At 38.7% G+C, this 18625-nt stretch overlaps 2 protein-coding genes across 3 annotated transcripts; one reads left to right on the forward strand and one right to left on the reverse strand.

The window, feature by feature from the left end:
* The first annotated feature begins 591 nt into the window (after nt 1-591).
* LOC127763406 (succinate-semialdehyde dehydrogenase, mitochondrial) lies at nt 592-8443 on the forward strand. The gene is made up of 20 exons (XM_052288093.1): nt 592-784; nt 885-998; nt 1841-1940; nt 2946-2994; nt 3094-3181; nt 3274-3384; nt 3794-3856; nt 3965-4075; nt 4540-4605; nt 4712-4789; nt 5575-5652; nt 5809-5875; nt 5955-6040; nt 6326-6358; nt 6451-6483; nt 6781-6881; nt 7013-7098; nt 7492-7598; nt 7697-7774; nt 7868-8443. The coding sequence occupies exons 1-20, from the start codon at nt 683-685 to the stop codon at nt 7898-7900; spliced, it is 1584 nt and encodes a 527-aa protein (XP_052144053.1). The 5' UTR covers nt 592-682; the 3' UTR covers nt 7901-8443.
* A 5332-nt stretch (nt 8444-13775) lies between these two features.
* Nucleotides 13776-16766, reverse strand: LOC127761630 (myb family transcription factor IPN2). Of its 2 annotated transcripts, none has more exons than XM_052285949.1 (6): nt 16126-16766; nt 15947-16023; nt 15738-15795; nt 15541-15610; nt 15296-15362; nt 13776-14891 (listed from the first exon to the last, which is right to left on the reverse strand). In XM_052285949.1, exons 1-6 carry the CDS (start codon nt 16328-16330, stop codon nt 14226-14228), a joined length of 1143 nt encoding a protein of 380 aa, XP_052141909.1. In that variant the 5' UTR covers nt 16331-16766; the 3' UTR covers nt 13776-14225. The 2 variants fall into 2 exon arrangements, with proteins under 2 accessions (XP_052141909.1, XP_052141908.1); XM_052285948.1 differs by having other exon boundaries at nt 13777-14897; nt 16126-16762.
* Between the last annotated feature and the right edge of the window lie 1859 nt (nt 16767-18625).

The raw sequence follows: 18625 nt of genomic DNA on the forward strand, positions 1-18625 counted from the left end.
ATGACGTACCAAAATACCGACGAAAACATCTTCAATTTTTATAATAGTAGAGAAAAGACGATATTGAAGGAAAATGATATTGATTCCATTCCAAAGAAAGTAAGGACAACCCGCACAATCAGCCCAAAAGTCCATGGATCTGATATTGTGGACTGGACATACCAAAGGCCCATATTGTCATGTTCGGTATATCTTGGCCCCGTTTTTTTTCGGCCCAACTCTTCTAATCCATGAAGCCCACTAAAGGATGGCCCAAATTTATTTCCTCCCTCGTCACCTCGTGTCGTACTAAACTTCTTCCAAAGATCAATCAATTTCGAGTATAAAGCTTTGGTCAAATGAAACAGAGCAAAATTTCTCCAAGTTCATACTGCTTCAAACGAGCGAGAGAGAGAGAGAGAGAGAGAGAGAGAACCTAACAACATAAATAGGAGTAAATCTTTCCATCATCTTCCAATTTCCCAAATTATTTGATCACTTGAAATTTGAATGACGTGGAGTACTAAATAATTCCAAAATTTACCAGCTCAAAAACTCAAACTTTATACAAAAAGTTTTACAAAATCTCCCCCTTATAATAATTTAATACTACGGCACAAAGCGCCACTGATCCGAACAGAACAGGTGGCCCGATCGCCACCCGCCTCGTCGTCTTCCTCGCGAACTCTCCACCCCCACCACCATGGCGATGGCGATGGCGATGCGACGCGCGGCGGCGCTCGGCGCGCGCCACATCCTCGCCGCCTCGTCCACCTCCTCCTCCGGCGTCCTCCTCCGCCGCCACGTACTCTCCCCCTCTGCCCCCCCCCCCCCCCCCCCTCTTCATATGTGATATGTGGGATGTGGGTTTAGGGCGCTTGCTGTGAATTGGGAGGTTTGTGCAGATGAGCGTGGACGCGGGGGCGGCGATGGAGAAGGTACGGGCGGCGGGGCTGCTCCGGACGCAGGGGCTCATCGGCGGCAAATGGGTGGACGCCTACGACGGCAAGACCATCGAGGTAATTTTTGCCCTAGTTACCCGTCCCCATCGCGCGTCTCAGGCAGGCATAGCTCCGGTTGCTCTTGCATCGCTTTCTCTGCTCTGGTGTGGCGACTTGTCAAAAAAAATAAAATTAGAGAAGTCACTAACTTGGGACCGAAACTCACTGTTACGCTTGTTCGTTTCGATGCCTGTGGATTGATGCGTCGTGCATAGAATTAATTTCAGTCGATTTATGGATTAGTACAGAACATGCAGATTGGAATTGTGGGGGTGAAACTCTGTTGGACTGTAGATTAATTGGTGAATTTAATGTATAGGTTGTGAACATGCAATTTGCTCTTGGAAATCCCTGTGAGCAGTTCGTTGAGCTAATTTATTTTCTGCAAGATGCTTTGTACCTGGTGGTTTTGTTTCACATTGCTAGGTGATTTCGAGAGGGGCACTTGTAACACTGGGGTGTCTAGGTGTTGTAATGGGAAAATCTTTGTATTGAATGAAAGATCACACTGTCTAGTGCTGTTCGTTTTGGAAATCTTTGTGAGGGGATTACTGAGTCTAGATCGCTGGAGAATGTCATACACTTACTTGCAAACATAAACTAGCTCTATACCTTTATATTTTTGTTAGAGCATATTTGCCATCGCTGTTACAGAGTTAATAGTCATGAATGAGGAATGTAGCGTTGCAATTTAAGCTCATATTGTGGCTTTTGATTTTTCTGCTTAGGTTAATTTTGTCAATTGGACTGGACAATAAGAACACGTTGCTATTGGAAAGAACTTTATCCAGTGTTTATATCTCTAGTTTATGACAGTGTTAGTTGTTGATGATTAAAACACCATTCTTTTCCTCTCTTAGGTTCAAAATCCAGCAACTGGAGAGACTCTTGCCAATGTGTCCTGTATGGGCAGCAAAGAAACATCTGATGCAATAGCTTCAGCTCACAGTACATTCTATTGTACGTCAGAAGTATAAACTACATTCAATTTTTATGCTTCAGAGTTGCTTTAGTAGGCCTGATCTTTTTAATGTTATTTGATTAAATTTCTTCGAGAATTCAATACATATACTGGATATTTTGAATCGAATGAAATTTAGTTTATCTCAGTTCTGTTTATTCTTCTTGGCAATAAAGAGCACTAGTTTTCACATGTGACCGATATTTTTATTCACCACAAATATCTAGTTATATCTCAAAAATGCTTCTAGTTTGCTTAGATATCATATAGCTCAACAATAACCCTTACTAATGTCAAGTTTGGTACTTAGAGCAATTCATAAGTAAGTCATAGGATCAATAACTACTGCAATGTAGCCTTACAAGGTGAATATCTATCAAATTCTTCTTTTGTTGCAAGCCTTTCGAAATGTAGCACTGGAAAATTATGTAAAAGATTTAGAAGACAGTCTGTACTCAATGGAATAACCTTTACTCTATCCAAATGCTAAGGTGGAACTCAAACTATTAGACAAAAAAAGAGTACACTATTAGCAAAGTGAAGTTAGAATTTCAAAGAATCATCTCTCCTTTGATATTTGTTTATTCTTATCTGTATCAAACTTGTCATGTTTATTCTTTGCCTTGTACAACATTTTATTCCACATTCCTATACAATAATTAGAGGTCTGTTTGGATACAATTTTGCTCTCTATATAACTATTTGCAATGTTCAGAGGTTGTGGGGGAGAGATGTTCCCTTGTTTGTGATCTTGGATGTTAAGCCGGTCTCCCCACCCAGCGCTTTGGTGCCTTTTGTAATAGCACTGCAGTTTCTGTTTCTTTCTTTTTACTGTTTTCAGACTCTGTATTTTGGCTTTCTCCCAAAAGCTGGGTAATGAAAATTGCATTCCATCTAAAATAACTATTTGCAGTAATTAGGATAAATTGATTTGCTTTTGTTTGTTGATCATATTCACTACTTATACTCCTTCTGTTTGAATATCAATCCTTTTCTTTTTTTAGCTTGGAGCAAACTCACTGCAAATGAGAGGAGCAAGGCTCTAAGAAAATGGTAATTTTTATGAGCACATATTTTAAAGATTTAGTGATAACAACGATTTTTATGTAGTATTACTTAGATGCTTTTTCTGACTTATCATATTGCACGAAGGCATGATTTAATTATCTCACACAAGGAAGAACTTGCACTTCTCATGACACTGGAGCAAGGGAAACCTATGAAAGAGGCTCTTGGTGAGGTACTTTCTAAAATACTGCGCTGATATTCGTTAGTTGGAATATGTGATTCTAAAGCCTTACTGGAGACTCATTGGTTGCTATAAATATTCAGGTCACATATGGTGCAAGTTTTATTGAATACTTTGCTGAAGAAGCAAAGCGTATATATGGTGATATTATTCCCCCAACTCTATCTGATCGTAGATTATTGGTTTTGAAGCAGGTAATATGCTAAAACATTGTAACTTTATTAATTATGCTCAAAATAACTTTAACCCCAATCACTTAACCGGCCTGTTTTTATTGCATATTCACCAGTTTGTCTTGAGCCATTGTCAATTTCTATCTGTAACATATATAGTAGTAGAGTACTTGTACGATCTACTTTACTATCTTTGCTGAGCTTATACATTTTTATGAAAGAGGAAGAGTGATATAATCAGAAATGAGTATTGGTTACTATCTGATTTTGCATAAGGTTTGAACACTCCATTACTGAAGTGTAGCACGAACTAATAAATAGTTTTCTTGACCTGCTGTAGCTTATCTTTATCTTTACTATTTAATCCCTACCATGTGAAAATTTACATATAAACTACATATTATATATCTTAGTGTTTCTTTTGTTACAGCCTGTTGGAGTAGTTGGAGCTGTTACACCATGGAATTTTCCTTTAGCGATGATAACCAGAAAGGTCTCGAGCAATGCACTACACTTCTGTTCTTCTAAACTGTTCAAAAGGGAGAAATAGCTAAGGTAGTACATGTTATTCTCTTATATGTGGTTTTGTACTTTTGTGCAGGTTGGACCAGCATTGGCTTGTGGCTGCACTGTCGTTGTCAAGCCATCAGAGTTCACACCTTTGACAGCACTTGCTGCAGCAGATCTTGCTCTTCAAGCTGGAATACCAGCTGTAATTCTCTCAAGTTATCTGCAACTCCACTTATGTTCAAGTATTTACTATTACTAGCATAGTTCACATGCAATGCAAGGATATAAAAAAAATGTGTATTGTAGTGATAAATTTCACAGTACAAATATAATCGTTCTCAAATCTGAAAAAAACATGTTATTCACATCAGAACAATCACCCAGTGGATGATATACACATGTGAAGAGGATAAAATACTACTACAAACAAGACAGATGTCTATGTAGATCCATCAGGATTGGTGTGAGAAGGGATGGGGGGTTTTGAGCACATTATCACCAGTTCACCACCAACCCCTTTCAAGTAGTAGAGAAATCTAAATTCCTCTCTGTTATTCGCAAATGAAGAAGTTGTTTTTCCATTATCTGTTCATTCATCCAGTGGTTTTTTTCTTCTTCTCATGATTCCATTCATGGTCGCTATCTTGAACATATTCTTTTATCCAGGGCGCAATAAATGTTGTGATGGGTAATGCTCCTGAGATAGGTGATGCTCTACTCCAGAGTACACAGGTTCTATTTCCTCCCATTCTTCATCATATCTGCAATATTAGATTCTTCTGAGTTAATAGGATAAGTAAGAACAATTTTTTTTGACAAGATAATATGCTTTTAATAGGTCAGAAAGATTACATTCACAGGGTCAACAGCTGTTGGCAAAAAACTGATGGCTGGATCAGCAAATACTGTGAAGAAGGTATAACCGAGAAGTTCTGATGTTTGGACAATAAAATATATTATGAATGCTGATTCTCCTTTAGAATACACTTGATTGCCACATGTCTGTATGAGTGTGCAAGGAATCTGGGAAGAAGGTTTCAAAAAACTAATGCTAACTGGACAGTTTTTTCTTTCAACCTTGAAACATGTGGTGGGGGGTGGGGGTGGCTATGGTATATTATTTTTTTTTTTAAATCCACAAAGGTTATGTACAATGAAGAAATTACATGTGAATGGAAACTGGACAGTACTCTCGGTTTTTGCAAACTCACCCCTAACACTTTTTATTTCTTTCGGCCTAGTCACTAAAAACCCCATAAAGCATGTATTCCCCCACAACGTCTATATCACTAATTAGATGTGCTGAAAGCATCAAATCTTGGAAAAGCAGCCCCAAATTTGCCATTTGGCAGAAGCTGGTGGAAATGCCTGCATTTTGGAACCCCCTGATGGTGTGTTTTTGGGCTAAACTTGTCAAAGCATGCTAATGCACTTAGCCTGCAAGGTTCCTAAATGGTGTGTTGTTCTTAGATGTGTTGATATAGAGTTCTAAATTTTGAGCAGTATTTTGGCTAGTAATATTATATCATGTCAATAATAGCTTTGACATTTCTGCTTTTGACCTTTTTGGTGGCATATTGGTCGCAGTTGCACCATATTGTCAGTGAGTAAGGTCATTTCACTTTATGTAAATTATATGTTTTTAGTGAAGCTTTTCAAAAAAAACATTTCTGGTGTTCATGCTGATAAGTTATTTTACAGGTTTCTTTGGAGCTTGGTGGCAATGCACCTTGCATTGTTTTTGATGATGCAGACATTGATGTTGCCATTAAAGGCAGTGTAAGCAAAAAAAAAAAAAGACTTATCTACCATTTCAACATTTTTTTTTTTGTGGTGTACTTTGTTTCTCATTGATATACTGACCAACATACATCATCTTTAATTGCATTTTACATTCTATTATGATGCATGTTTATCAACACTACTTCTGTTCAGCTTGCTGCTAAGTTCCGTAACAGCGGACAGACATGTGTATGTGCAAACAGGATATTGGTGCAAGAAGGTAAATTTTTCATCTATGACATGTTTATGTTGTTAGGGCCTATTTTGCTCTGTTACAATAGTGTTTGTCTCATCTGTAGGTATTTATGAAAAATTTGCAAGTGCGTTTATCAAGGCTGTTCAGAGTTTGAAGGTTGGTAATGGGCTTGAAGAGAGTACATCACAGGTACATAACTGTGTCTCCATCGCCATTAAAATTATAGAACTAATAACTTTTGGCAATATGATTCTTATATTCATTGCCTAGACAAATTTTATGGAATGCTTATTTATTAGCGTTGTAAGTATACCTAATGTTACAGCACTTAAAATTAAAACCGTTCACCTTCTGGATGAATTCATATGGACCAATTTTGCTTCTCTGCTCTGTGCACTTTGTTATACCTATATGACATACATTTTAGAATTTATCTATTCCCAACTTAGGATTTCCATTTCCTTTAATATGCAGGGCCCTCTGATCAATGAAGCTGCTGTTCAGAAGGTATAAATTCTGCAGACTTCCAGTAATTTCCCATATTGTTAATGTTAAGTAATAGTTCCTCAAATGTTCCATCTGCAATCTGTTTCCTCCAGGTAGAGAAGTTCATAAATGACGCCACTTCAAAGGTAATCTGAAATCATCACAAGGATGTTCATTCCCCCCTTTGAAATTAGAGGGTAGGGTTCAAAAATGTAAAACTGCACTGATTGCTGCCCCCGGCCCCATCTGGTTTGTTGGTCGATAGGCTGTTTGCTGGATTTCTCTTGGAAAACATTAACTTGGCCTGTAAGGGTATATAAATCAGCTTTGGCTAGTACTTATGTTGTTTGCCTGCTTCAGTTAAAGACTGGGACCTTGTTTGTTTTCTTTTGTCTGCTTATCTTTGCAACTACACGTAAGATACCCCCATCATCCTTTTGCAGGGAGCAAACATCATGCTTGGTGGTAAAAGGCACAGTCTTGGGATGTCATTCTATGAGCCAACTGTAGTAGGGAACGTCAGCAATGATATGCTTCTTTTCAGGTAGGGTTCAAAAATTGTGATTTGACCTTATTTTAGTGCATATGCTTTACCTTCATGCGAAGAAATGTTCAATCATTGAGAAATTCTTTGACATCCTTGTTCTAGTTTCTAACAATCACATTTGGCTTCAGGGAAGAAGTCTTTGGTCCAGTTGCACCACTTGTACCATTCAAAACTGAGGAAGATGCAATCCGTATGGCCAATGATACCAACGCAGGTTCGTTACTAGAGTACAGTATATTCTTAACTATTTAAGACTGTTTCCTTAAAATTTGCTCTTCCGTGATATGCCTAGTCCTTTAAAGAAAAAAAGAAGAAGAAACTGCATTGTAGCAAGTCAGGGTATTTCTGTAGTGAGAGACAAGGCAACTAACATGGATGTAGCAATATAGAATTTTAACCATGTAGGCCTATTTACCTTAAGAATTCCTGACAGTTATTTATCCAGTCATGTCCTTGTTTTGCTTTAAGGTTGAAATATGATGAGAAACGATGTCCATACTGCTAACCTGTAGAAATGCATCCCCTATTGCTAGCTGTACAAACTTGACCTGTTTCCCTTGTTCCTTCCAATCCCTCAAGAATTATCTTCTTCAATGATTAATTGCAGGCTTAGCTGCATATATCTTCACAAAGAGCATACCTCGTTCATGGCGCGTTTCGGAAGCTCTTGAATATGGACTAGTCGGTGTGAACGAGGGGATCATCTCAACAGAGGTAAGAAGCAAGCACCGTCCCAGATAACAAAAGCTAAGCAACTCCCTTCTCCTTATGGTCCACTTTATAAATGCTGTTCTAACTTGTTTTTTCTTCAGGTTGCGCCGTTTGGCGGCGTCAAGCAATCTGGCCTTGGGAGAGAAGGATCAAAATACGGCATGGACGAGTACCTGGAGGTTAGCATTGCCATTAGACATGCAAATTGCAAACACCTCTCTGGTTTTACGCTTATCCTGTTCTTGATCACATTGCTCGGTTTGCAATTGCAGCTCAAGTACATTTGCATGGGAAACCTGAACTGATCCACTTGAGAGTACCGTGCGTCTTAAAACCGAAGCACCTGGCTGGTGATGAATCGAAGCCGGGGGCAAGAGTAGCTGCAAGAACTGAAGAGTACTGAGGCTACTGGCACCTGCAGGACAGGTTAGAAACTTAGAATAATAATAAGAAGAAATAATAAAAATAAAGTGGAGTAAGCTAAGCCAGGGAGCCGGAATAAAAAGTTCCCCAATGAGTTGTACATGATGTGAACCGTAAAGCACGGCTTCATCTCCGAGCTTTGTTTGGTACTAGTACTACCTGAGAAATCATCACGCTACTCATATCAGTAGTGTCCATGTCCAAAGACAACAACTTTAATTCTACTACTAGGAAATAAAAAAAATGGAAAGCCTCTAGTCAAGCAACAAAAACAAAGCAAAAGTATCCAATGGGCTCGACCATGAGCTGCATGAAAATCAGGCCTTGCCCCTTTGGGTCCATTTTGCATGATCTCTTGATGTATTGAATTGAGTTGCGGTTCAAGAACTTTTCTGAACTCATATGCATGTGGTCTGATTGAATCTTACCATAATTGCGGGATTCGCTACACGCCTCCGTTTTATTGTATCGCATTTAGACATCGATTCGTTGGTGCAAAATGTGGGCTTTCTAGAGAATTTGGAGGATACCCGCAATGTTCTGCCAACCTTTTCACGTCCTTCCTTTTGAGGTGAGGCCCCAAGGTTTAAGATTTCATTTCAGTTTGTGAAATTTCAGACTTATCAGTGCACCCGGTAGCCAGCTCAGTTGATTCTCGGGATAAGTGTATTATGACCTCGTGCAATTTGTTGAGTTCAATAAATCTCCTGTTATCTGAGAAAAAAAAGGTTAAGCTGATTCTGGTAAAAGGAATTGTGATAACATTTAAACTCCCTCCGTTTTACTACTTTTGTCTCAAATTTAGGGTTAAACATGGATATTGAGAAAATTGGTGGAGTTAAATGTGGGATGGTTGTGATTAGATGAGAAAAAAAATGTAGGTGAAGTTATATTTTGGGATAAATTTTGAAGACTAGAGGTTGTTATATATTTTTGTATTGACGGAGGGGTTTTTGATTTGTTTCTTACTCAAACTAATTTGATGCTATAGATATATCTATCAGCTTTCTTTTATAATACTTGATTAAACTCAAAGCCACAGTGATTTATAATATGAAACATGGTTTTATATTTTAGGACGAGTGATTGTTGAATCTCCCACCAAATATGGCGTGGTACCAAATTACCAATACCATTTTGCATGAACTCCATCAAAGCCAGTTTTACTTATATATACTCCTATACATCATGTCGTGGTAGTATTTGGAGGAGGAAAAAGCACATGAAATAAAAATGTAGATCCGGCCGGTCACCGGGATATCCTCTCGAGTCTCAAGTTCTCAAACACAGGCTATAAGCGAGCTATAAACATATTTTAAAAGGATAAAGGAAAAAAGAGAATAGCAGCGGGCTATAGATATATAAGTCAGCTGCAGCACGAACTTCAAAACGTAGAACTTCAAAACGTAATGTGTGTATGACAGATGAGACCATATATTAATTGTATAGTAAACAACTATTGTATGAATTGGCTATTACATTGGCTATATATGATTTGGAGTTAGTAGTGGGCTATACTATATTAAACTTGCTCTAATATAGTATCATCATTCATAATCCTCTGTCGCTCTTTGGCACCTACCGAGGCAACAAGAACAGCCAAGATATTAACCTTACTACTCTACACTGCACTGCACTGCTACCACCACTACAGTCAGCAGCAGCTAAGCTAGCAAAGCGTAAACGAAGCTTCCTCTTGCATCAATGGCGCCTTTCTTCTTCTTCTTCTTCTTCTCTCTCTCTCCTCTCTTTCACCCAAAGGCTGCCTGTCTCTTGCCAGTGGGACCCACCTGCCAGAGAAGATCAGACCGGAATCCGAGGCCAGGATGATTTGCCTCGGAAATTGTGCTCTCAGTGTTGGACGCTTTTGGAGTTCTCTCCCGTCCGTAGCATAGATCGAGCATATGGGTTCGGTTCAACAAGAAGCTTCCTTGAAATCTCTGCATCTCTCTCTACTTTATCTGGTCTCTCTGCATTTCCCATGCACCAATAAAGAGTGCTTCTACTGAGGGCCTGTGTAGGTGGTAAAAAATTTTGCCCTTTCATATCACATCGGATATACAGACATACATTTAAAGTATTAAACGTAGTCTAATAACAAAACAAATTACAGTTTCCGCCAGAAAACTGCGAGAAGAATTTATTAAGCCTAATTAATCCGTCATTAGCAAGTGTTAACTATAGCACCACATTGTCAAATCATGGCGCAATTAGGCTTAAAAGATTCGTCTTGTAATTTCCTGGCGAACTATGTAATTGATTTTTTTCTACATTTAGTACTCTATGCATGATGTGACAGTGTGAAAAATTTTATTTGGGAACTAAGGCCTGGTTTAGTTCCTCAAAAAAAATTTCCCAAAAAACAATACATCTAATCTTTAGACACGTGCATGGAGCATTAAATAAGATTTTTTTTTAAAAAAAACTAATCTTCCTCTTATACCCCTAAAAAAATAGGCTAGCATTATCTTAATGCATTCACAATATACAAAGCAGCAAGAATATCAGAGCCGCAAACTTAGATATATACAAGTGTACATTGTAGTGACAAGTGGCAACTACTACGCAAGCCAACATGACGTTATATGGTACTATTGATAGTATATACGATAGCATTGCAAGGAACAATTAACCCTCCCCAGAGAAAAAAAAACTAAAAGGGGTTGAAAAAGATGGAAAGATACTCAATGTGCGTCTGCCTCATTCAAGGTATGGAAGGGTATGGTGCCGGGCATCGCCAATGCTTCAATATAATGCTTGTTCTGTGGTGTTCTTCGAGTCTATTTTGGTCCATGGCTCACCTATATCTGCATGTCGACTTCTATCGTTCTTCCTTTTTCTATGTATAGGTGTCAACTTCTTCCATTCCTCCTTATCTGTGCTATCTTTGGCCGGATATTGTTTAATTGATGTTGCTTAATTATGGAGTACAAAGGTGAGGGCATATAGCCAATCTGATCACATTTCTGATATGCTAGAAGATTTGTTCCTTAATTCGTGAGGGATAGGCTAGATGATCCACAGATTAAATGGCCTTCTTTACAAAAGAAAAATCTGAAATAACAATGCATATAAACCCAATCCCTATGGTACACATATAAATACCTTGAAGCATTTTCAGAGAGCTTCCAACAACGGTATATACAATGCAAGGACAAAATGCCAACTAAATAACAAGTCTTTTTTTCCCCTTTTTATGGGCCTTTTAATTTGTCACTACACACCTTATGTACATGCCACTGTGTGCCTCGCCTTGTTATTCTGTTCGCGATGTTGAATTGTTGATGTAGACCGTCGGATCTGCTAAAGCATGCGATCCTCAAGAATATTTGATCAAATGGGTTGATATGAGACATTAGAGCCACATTGATCAATCTCCATGTAACAAATGTCATGTATATATGTACTTTAATTTCCGTAAAAGGCCACAATCAATTTATCTCTAAATTTAGGATATAGTATAATTTTAACTCTCAAACCCACTCTACATACCTAAACATTTTGATTCCTTGTATTTGGGCAGACCATTCTCGCTTGAGGACACCGTATATTGAATTTGTGGATCTTTGATGATCTTGCGATCACAACTTTGTTCAAAACCGCCAAAATCATTTGTGCCATGTGCCCTAATTTAACTATGTGAATTTTGTACCCTGAGAAACTAGGCGCATATATATATATATATATGCTTCTTAAGATTAATTTAAAACTAAAAGTAAATTTTATGAAACCCCACCTATTATGGTCTAAGTCGCAAAAAACACAGGGATTATGGTAGATGATACATTAATCTAGATATTATGATTCTAATGTTTCATAAAACCACGCCATTATCGATTTGACATATTCATGTACCAAAATTTAAAAAGCTGTACTTACATCGACGTAACACTTATACGATGGATAAAGAACTCATGAATTTAAGATATATGATTGTATAGAAATAAAAAAATATGCACGTAGCATATATCAAAGTCAATGATCGTTTTGTAGAACATTATAGCCATAATACCTGGGGTTGTCACGTGCCAAAACCCTTATGGTTTTGTTAACTCCAATCATAATAACTGCCGTAGGTGAAATTTAGGTGGTGTTTAGATCCAGGGACTTAAATTTAGTCTCTGTATTTAGACACTAATTTGGAGTATTAAATATAGACTACTTACAAAACTAATTATATAAATGAAAACTAATTTGCGAGATATATTTTTTAAGCCTAATTAATCCATAATTAGAGAATGTTTACTGTAGCATCATATAAGCTAATCATGGATTAATTAGGCTCAATAGATTTGTCTCACGAATTAGTCCAAGATTATGGATGGGTTTTATTAATAGTCTACGTTTAATATTTATAATTAGTGTCTAAACATCCGATGTGATAGGGACTTAAAAGTTTTAGTCCCATCTAAACAGGGTCTTACTACTCCCTCTGTCCTATAATATAAGACGATCTGTCCAGATTCATTGTACTAGGATGTGTCATATTTACCTAAAATCTCTTATATTATGGGACGGAGGGAGTAATCCTAAGCTGCAGGGACACGATCTAGCTAGCAAGTTTTCAAAGTCCCCATTTCAATTATGCTGTTGTCATGAACCGAATTCGAAATACGAATCGTTTTGCGTGTAGTACGAATACACTCTTGCTTTGATTTTCCTTTTTCCTCCCTTGTCTTTCTTCTTTTCCTCTTTACATGGCTGTAGAATCATCATCATTTCGATTAGGCCCACACGGCCACACATGAGGGGCTTGATTGCAAAATTACATTTTGATAATGCTTAATTTCATGCATGCATGCATGCATTATGCATATAAGCTCGTTCTTAATTTGGCTTAAGCTAAGCCAGCTAGATAGGAGTACTATAGTGTGTACTTATCTTGCTAGAAGTAATATATATTTTTTCCTTGATTCCATATGTGTAGTATATAATTAATCACACACATATAATTATACAGAATTAATAAGGCAGATTCGTTTTGCTTTTGCTTTGCAGGACTACTTTGATGATTCATATATATTTTCTGCAGGTTGATGAGATATATGGAGGGAGTATATATGTACTATAGTGAAGGCTTTGTACTTTATATCAGATATATATGGAGGGAGTATGTACTCCAGCTCCCATTCAGAAATGTACATATTGTTTTATCTGGGAATATTAATCTACTGTAAAACTTATTATATTATATTATATAATAATTAACTTGGACCACTGATATATATTTACCTATATTTTACATATGGTCGTATTAATCGATCGATCGCAGCTCGTATTGATATCAAAATTCCATATATGGGAGGATATATATGTAGCACAAATTTTCTGTATTATATTTATTAGTAATACAGCTTATTAATTGAGAGATGGATGCCATATGTGTGTGCTCATTAATTAATATAGTTATCTTGGAAAATGTATATATCCATCTTGTGGCATTATATATATTTTGCAGATTAATTGATGCGGCAACGTTTTACAGAGCTAGAACAAATATTGATCAATCATCAATGTATATACACACATCTAGCTAGTGAACTATGCATAAATGGTTAATTTATTTGATGAACACATACATATATGTGCATATATATATTCGATCATATGATCGCATGAATGAACCTTGAGCCGAAGCTATAGTCTATAGACGACTAGGTGCATTTAGTTTTTCATATTTCAGAAATAAATCTCAACATATTTCCATAATCAGTGAATTAAATACAAGTATCAACCTGGAAATTAAGTTCCATTAACATTGTGTTTTTTGATCGACCGACATACGCGCATGCAGCCTCAGATATATCAATGAAAGCTTGTTTCTTTAGCATGCAAGAATGCCAAATATAAGTTACACATTTACACCCATGATCTTGATAATTAACACAACACACAATTACACAGAACATATTACATGCATCCTCAAAATAGATAATCTTAATTAGCATTTGGGCATCATCATCAAGCATATATATGATCGATGCACCACAATACCACAAGATCATCCTGATTAATGCCGCATTAATAATAATTTACCCCCTGTTGCTACCAATTATATATCCATTAATCCATGCATGAACTCGAGCTGTAAAACTTATTTAGCCACAGTTCGATCGATCGAGCACGAGCCAATTTAATTAATTTCCTCTGCTGTGATTAACTGGTTTAATTAGTTAATTAACTCATTAATTAATTAACTAATTATGATTACCCGTAGGATAGGTTCCTCGTCTGAGCTCCGGCCATCACCGACGGGCTCCCCAGCTGCGGCGGCCGCCGCGGCGACGGCCTCTCCAGCTTCGACGCCGCCGCCGCGACGTCGTAGCCGCCGCCCTTGCTCCCCGTCGAGTCGCCGGACATGATCGGCTTCGTCTCGTAGACGTCGGCGGCGAGGGAGTCCATGACGTCGATGCCGCCGTCCATCATCGGCGGCGGCGCCATCTGCAGCTGATGATGGCCGCCGCCGCCGCACTTCCCGGCCGGGTCGTCGTCGTCGTCGTCGTCGACGCCCCACATCATCGGGCTCTTCCCGGCGCCGCCGTAATGCCTCGTCTTCGCCGCCGTCTTCCCCAGCGAGCCGCCGCCGTCGCCGCAGGCGAAGAAGCTCTCCATCGTCGACGCCGGCGGCTGCTGCTGCTGCAGGTCGAGGTGGCCGCCGCCGGCGCCGCCGTACATGTGGAGGTCTTGCAGGGAAGGGAAGCCCATGGAGCACACGTCGAGCACCGCCGCCTGGTGGTTGCCTAGGGATTTGTACCCCGCCGGGCCGCACGCCACCGCCGCCGCGACATCGCCGGCGGCGAGCGTCTGATAGGCTTTCTCCAGGATGGACTGCATGTACTTCCCCTGCGCTTCGATCCTCATCTGCAGATGCTTCTGCACCTGCATGTCACCAATTAGAATTCATGCCCAATTTTAATTTGTTGGACAATTCAAATTGTCCATATATATGCATGATGATGAGCTTTGCTAATTAGGGCATAATTATTAGCCTAATTAACTAATCTTGTAGTTATGGTAATAATTAAGTAGTATAAGTAAAGGTTCATGAGAATGTTGAGGTATGTAATTTAAGTTGTTGATGTATGCATGATGAGAAGCTAAGCTGTCTGTTTGTATGCATGGCAGCATGGGAATGAAGGGCAGAAAAGTGGATAGGTAAACTTCCCTGGTGCTTTATTTGAAAGGAGAAACTTGATGAAACTTCATGGGAATTTGATGGTGCAATTTAATTTGAATGCATATGCATGTGGATGCAACGCTTTTATTTTGTTAATTACCTCTAGTTGCTCATGTAGCCTTCTTTGCACCTCCATCTGCATTCTGATGGCATCGTTCACGTTGCGGCTGAGAGATAGAATTTCAAACACAAGCAAACACAAAAATGGAGTTAGGAAAGAACAAAAAAAAAGAGTAACTGAACAAGGACTAAGAAAGAAATTAAAATCTTAAACCGGATTAATTCTACAGTACTAGTGTACTGTTACTAGTGTACTAGTGTAGGTGATCTGTGAAAAGAACTTACTCATGGTTCATGCTTCTGCCCATTATGCCTGAAGAAGATGCTGCGTTTCTTTGCATCTCCATTGCCGCGGCTGTGGAAAATTTCAAGAACAAATCAGTCGCCTCAGACTATCAGTTGCACTGGTGGTGGAAATTAAGTTATAACTTCAAATTCAAAACTGAAATCAATCACACTGCATGCTAGAAGATCTTGATTACCTTCCTTAACTGAGTGCTCGCTGAACTCCTTGTGCGGTTGCTTCCCTAACCTGAATTTCTGTTCATGATATATTCAGGAAACCAAAAACAGATTTAGTTAATCATCCAACATAAGAATATAGAATCATATAGATAGAAAGAGATCGAGGAACAAGCTAAGCTAGGAGAAAACCCTAGCTAGCTAAGGTGTGGTTAGCTAGCTAGGTTACCTGGAGATGGCTCTTGAGGTGGTAGAGGGTGAGGCCCTTCACTCCCATCACCCTCATGATCGTCTTGGGCGTCGCCTCTGCGACGACAAGACGATCATCAATTCATCGTAAGAAAGAAGAGATTAATTCTTGTTTCGATTTCTTTGGAGAGAATTGATTGAGAGATTGATGATGCGTACTGTCGGGGCCGCCGAGCTGGGTGACGGCGTCGACGAAGCGCTCGTGGAGCTCCACCGTCCACCGGAGCCGCGGCTTGGGGTCGGTGGTGAGGACCAGGCCGGAGTCGCCCTGCACGCACATCGCCGCCGCCGCCCTGCCGCCGCCGCCGTCACCCGAGCTCACCGCCGCGCCGCCGCCGCCGCCCTTCTTCGAGCCAGGGAACATTCTTCTATGATCTCCTCTCTTCTTCTTCTCTCTCTAGATCTCTCTCGAATTAATTCTCTCTCTCTATAATAATAATAACTCTCTCTACCTCGTCGATCCTTGATCCTGCCCGATTGGAGACGACAGATTCAAGAACAAGGAATAGGGTTCGCTCGCTCTTCCTCTCTCTCTCTCTCTCTATCTATGGCTTGATCACACTTGTAGCTCTAGCTTGTGCTCATATGCTCTTTAGTCTCTCTCTCTCTCTCTAGATGGGTTTCTCTCTCACTCTCTCCTCTTTTGCTTGGGGTGATGGCTTTGCTGCTTCTTCCTTTTTTTTCTCTGTGTGTGACACAAACTTTCTCTTTCTTTGTTTCTCTCTCTAGCTAGCTAGCTAGCTAGGAGTCTTCTGCTACAAAGCCCAAGGGTGATATTCTCTATCCTGACCGGGAAAAAGCCACCAAGGCCGACCCCAACTCCAAGCCTTCAACCCCTCCTTTAATTTGCCAAAAGATGAGAGGGGCTCTCTTTTGGTTTTAATTGAGTAGTGTGTGCTCATATAATATCCTTTCGACAACATGGTTAGTATACATAGGGCTACATATATGTATTACTAGCTAATTGTATAGTATATAAATTTTTATAAATTTTATAACGTTATAAAATAAATCAGACGGATAATTAGAATCGTATGTAAAATAGTGGTTGTAGCAAAAAAAATGTAAAAAAATTATGAGAAGGTACGGTCTCGAAACTTCAATAGTTATCATGATAGTAGGTGCAAATAGAGTAACTAACACATATCTAGATATAATTTACTCATAGGGCTTGTTTGGCTGCCGAGGCTGCCGCAGCCGGCACGAACAGCGCCACACTCACTGTGCGCAGTCGCAACCGTCGCAGTCGGCCTGCTGAACAGGCCCATAGTACGTGAAGCAGTACCGGACATTGCACCGTTTTTTGGATCATTACATAGTCTTTCCAATTCTTTTTACACATAAAATAATTTTGTTGAAATGCCTTAATCCAAAGAAGTTCTTAGGTCTGGCGTAAAGGATTCCTATAAACAGATATTAAAATTGGATCAACTGTTATATATGCTTCTGTCAGTATATGTACTATAATGTAACTAGTCATTAAGGATGGGACACAAGTAATTAAGTACATATATATGTGACATGTGTTTGGAACACATTTATGTGGATCTTCTCCCCCTGATATTTGCAATCTTCCACCCATCTCTTTCAGAATCAGAGGATGTAACAGTTAGTGCATGAAAGCATATATAGTTAATTAGCATCAGTTTTGGATTAAACTGTGCCTTTTGCTCGGCACTAAACAGATCATGCATGATTTTGTCTTTGCGTGCCCCCACACCATTGGATCTATACTCTCTCTGCTTTTTATATTTCCCTCTTTGGCACTAGAAAACAAACCAAGTAAGCTAGTACGTACTGACCTTTATTTTGTACTTATAGTGTGTGCATACCAGGTCCCTTTTTGACCAGGGAGCATCGGTGTTTTTACATTAAATTTGTTGTTTTTTTATTAATTAATTTGTCGATGTTGTTGTCGAGATTTGTCGTTCTAGACATACTTTTGATCATTATTTGACCAAAAACTATTAAGAGCACAATGAGATGTGAAAGTACGTGTTATTTCAACACACGACGACTTAACTGTCGTTCTACAGCGTCCTAAAATGACATTTAAAGCAGAAAATCTACATCAACTACCAAGGAATGTGGGTAGTGTTTATTGATCACTCCGGTTTCATTTTAATTGACGTTTTGAACAATGACACGGTCTACAAAATATATCTTTGACCTTATTTTTATTATAATACATATAATAAATATATGTATGTTTACTTTTATTATAGTGCTTTGAAAGAAAAATCTTTATTTGTTGTTCTAGTCCCTTTAAACTAAATATTTTTAAAGTTATTGATGGTCAAAGTTATAAAAGTTTGACCTCAACTTTGTCTAAAATCGTCAATTTATATGGAACCGGAGGGAGTACTTAATTAACCTTTGATTATTTGAGCTGATAAACCTTATAAAAATAAACAAAACAACCAAAAGAAATTTATATGTAAAACTTTAATATTTATATTGTTAGCGGAAAACTATAAAATAGAATATGATGAAAAAACTCTATGAAAAAAACTACAAATTTTAATTTTGGTTGACAAGCCAATAATTAATTAGACGGCGAGAGGCTTATAACTACCTACCCTTCCATCTAAAAAAAGACTAACCCTACCTACCCCTTCGTAGCTAGGAATTCGTTTTTTTTGGGATAGAGTAATGAAAA

Source organism: Oryza glaberrima, chromosome 2 (assembly GCF_000147395.1).
Source record: "Oryza glaberrima chromosome 2, OglaRS2, whole genome shotgun sequence".
Lineage (NCBI taxonomy): Eukaryota > Viridiplantae > Streptophyta > Magnoliopsida > Poales > Poaceae > Oryza > Oryza glaberrima.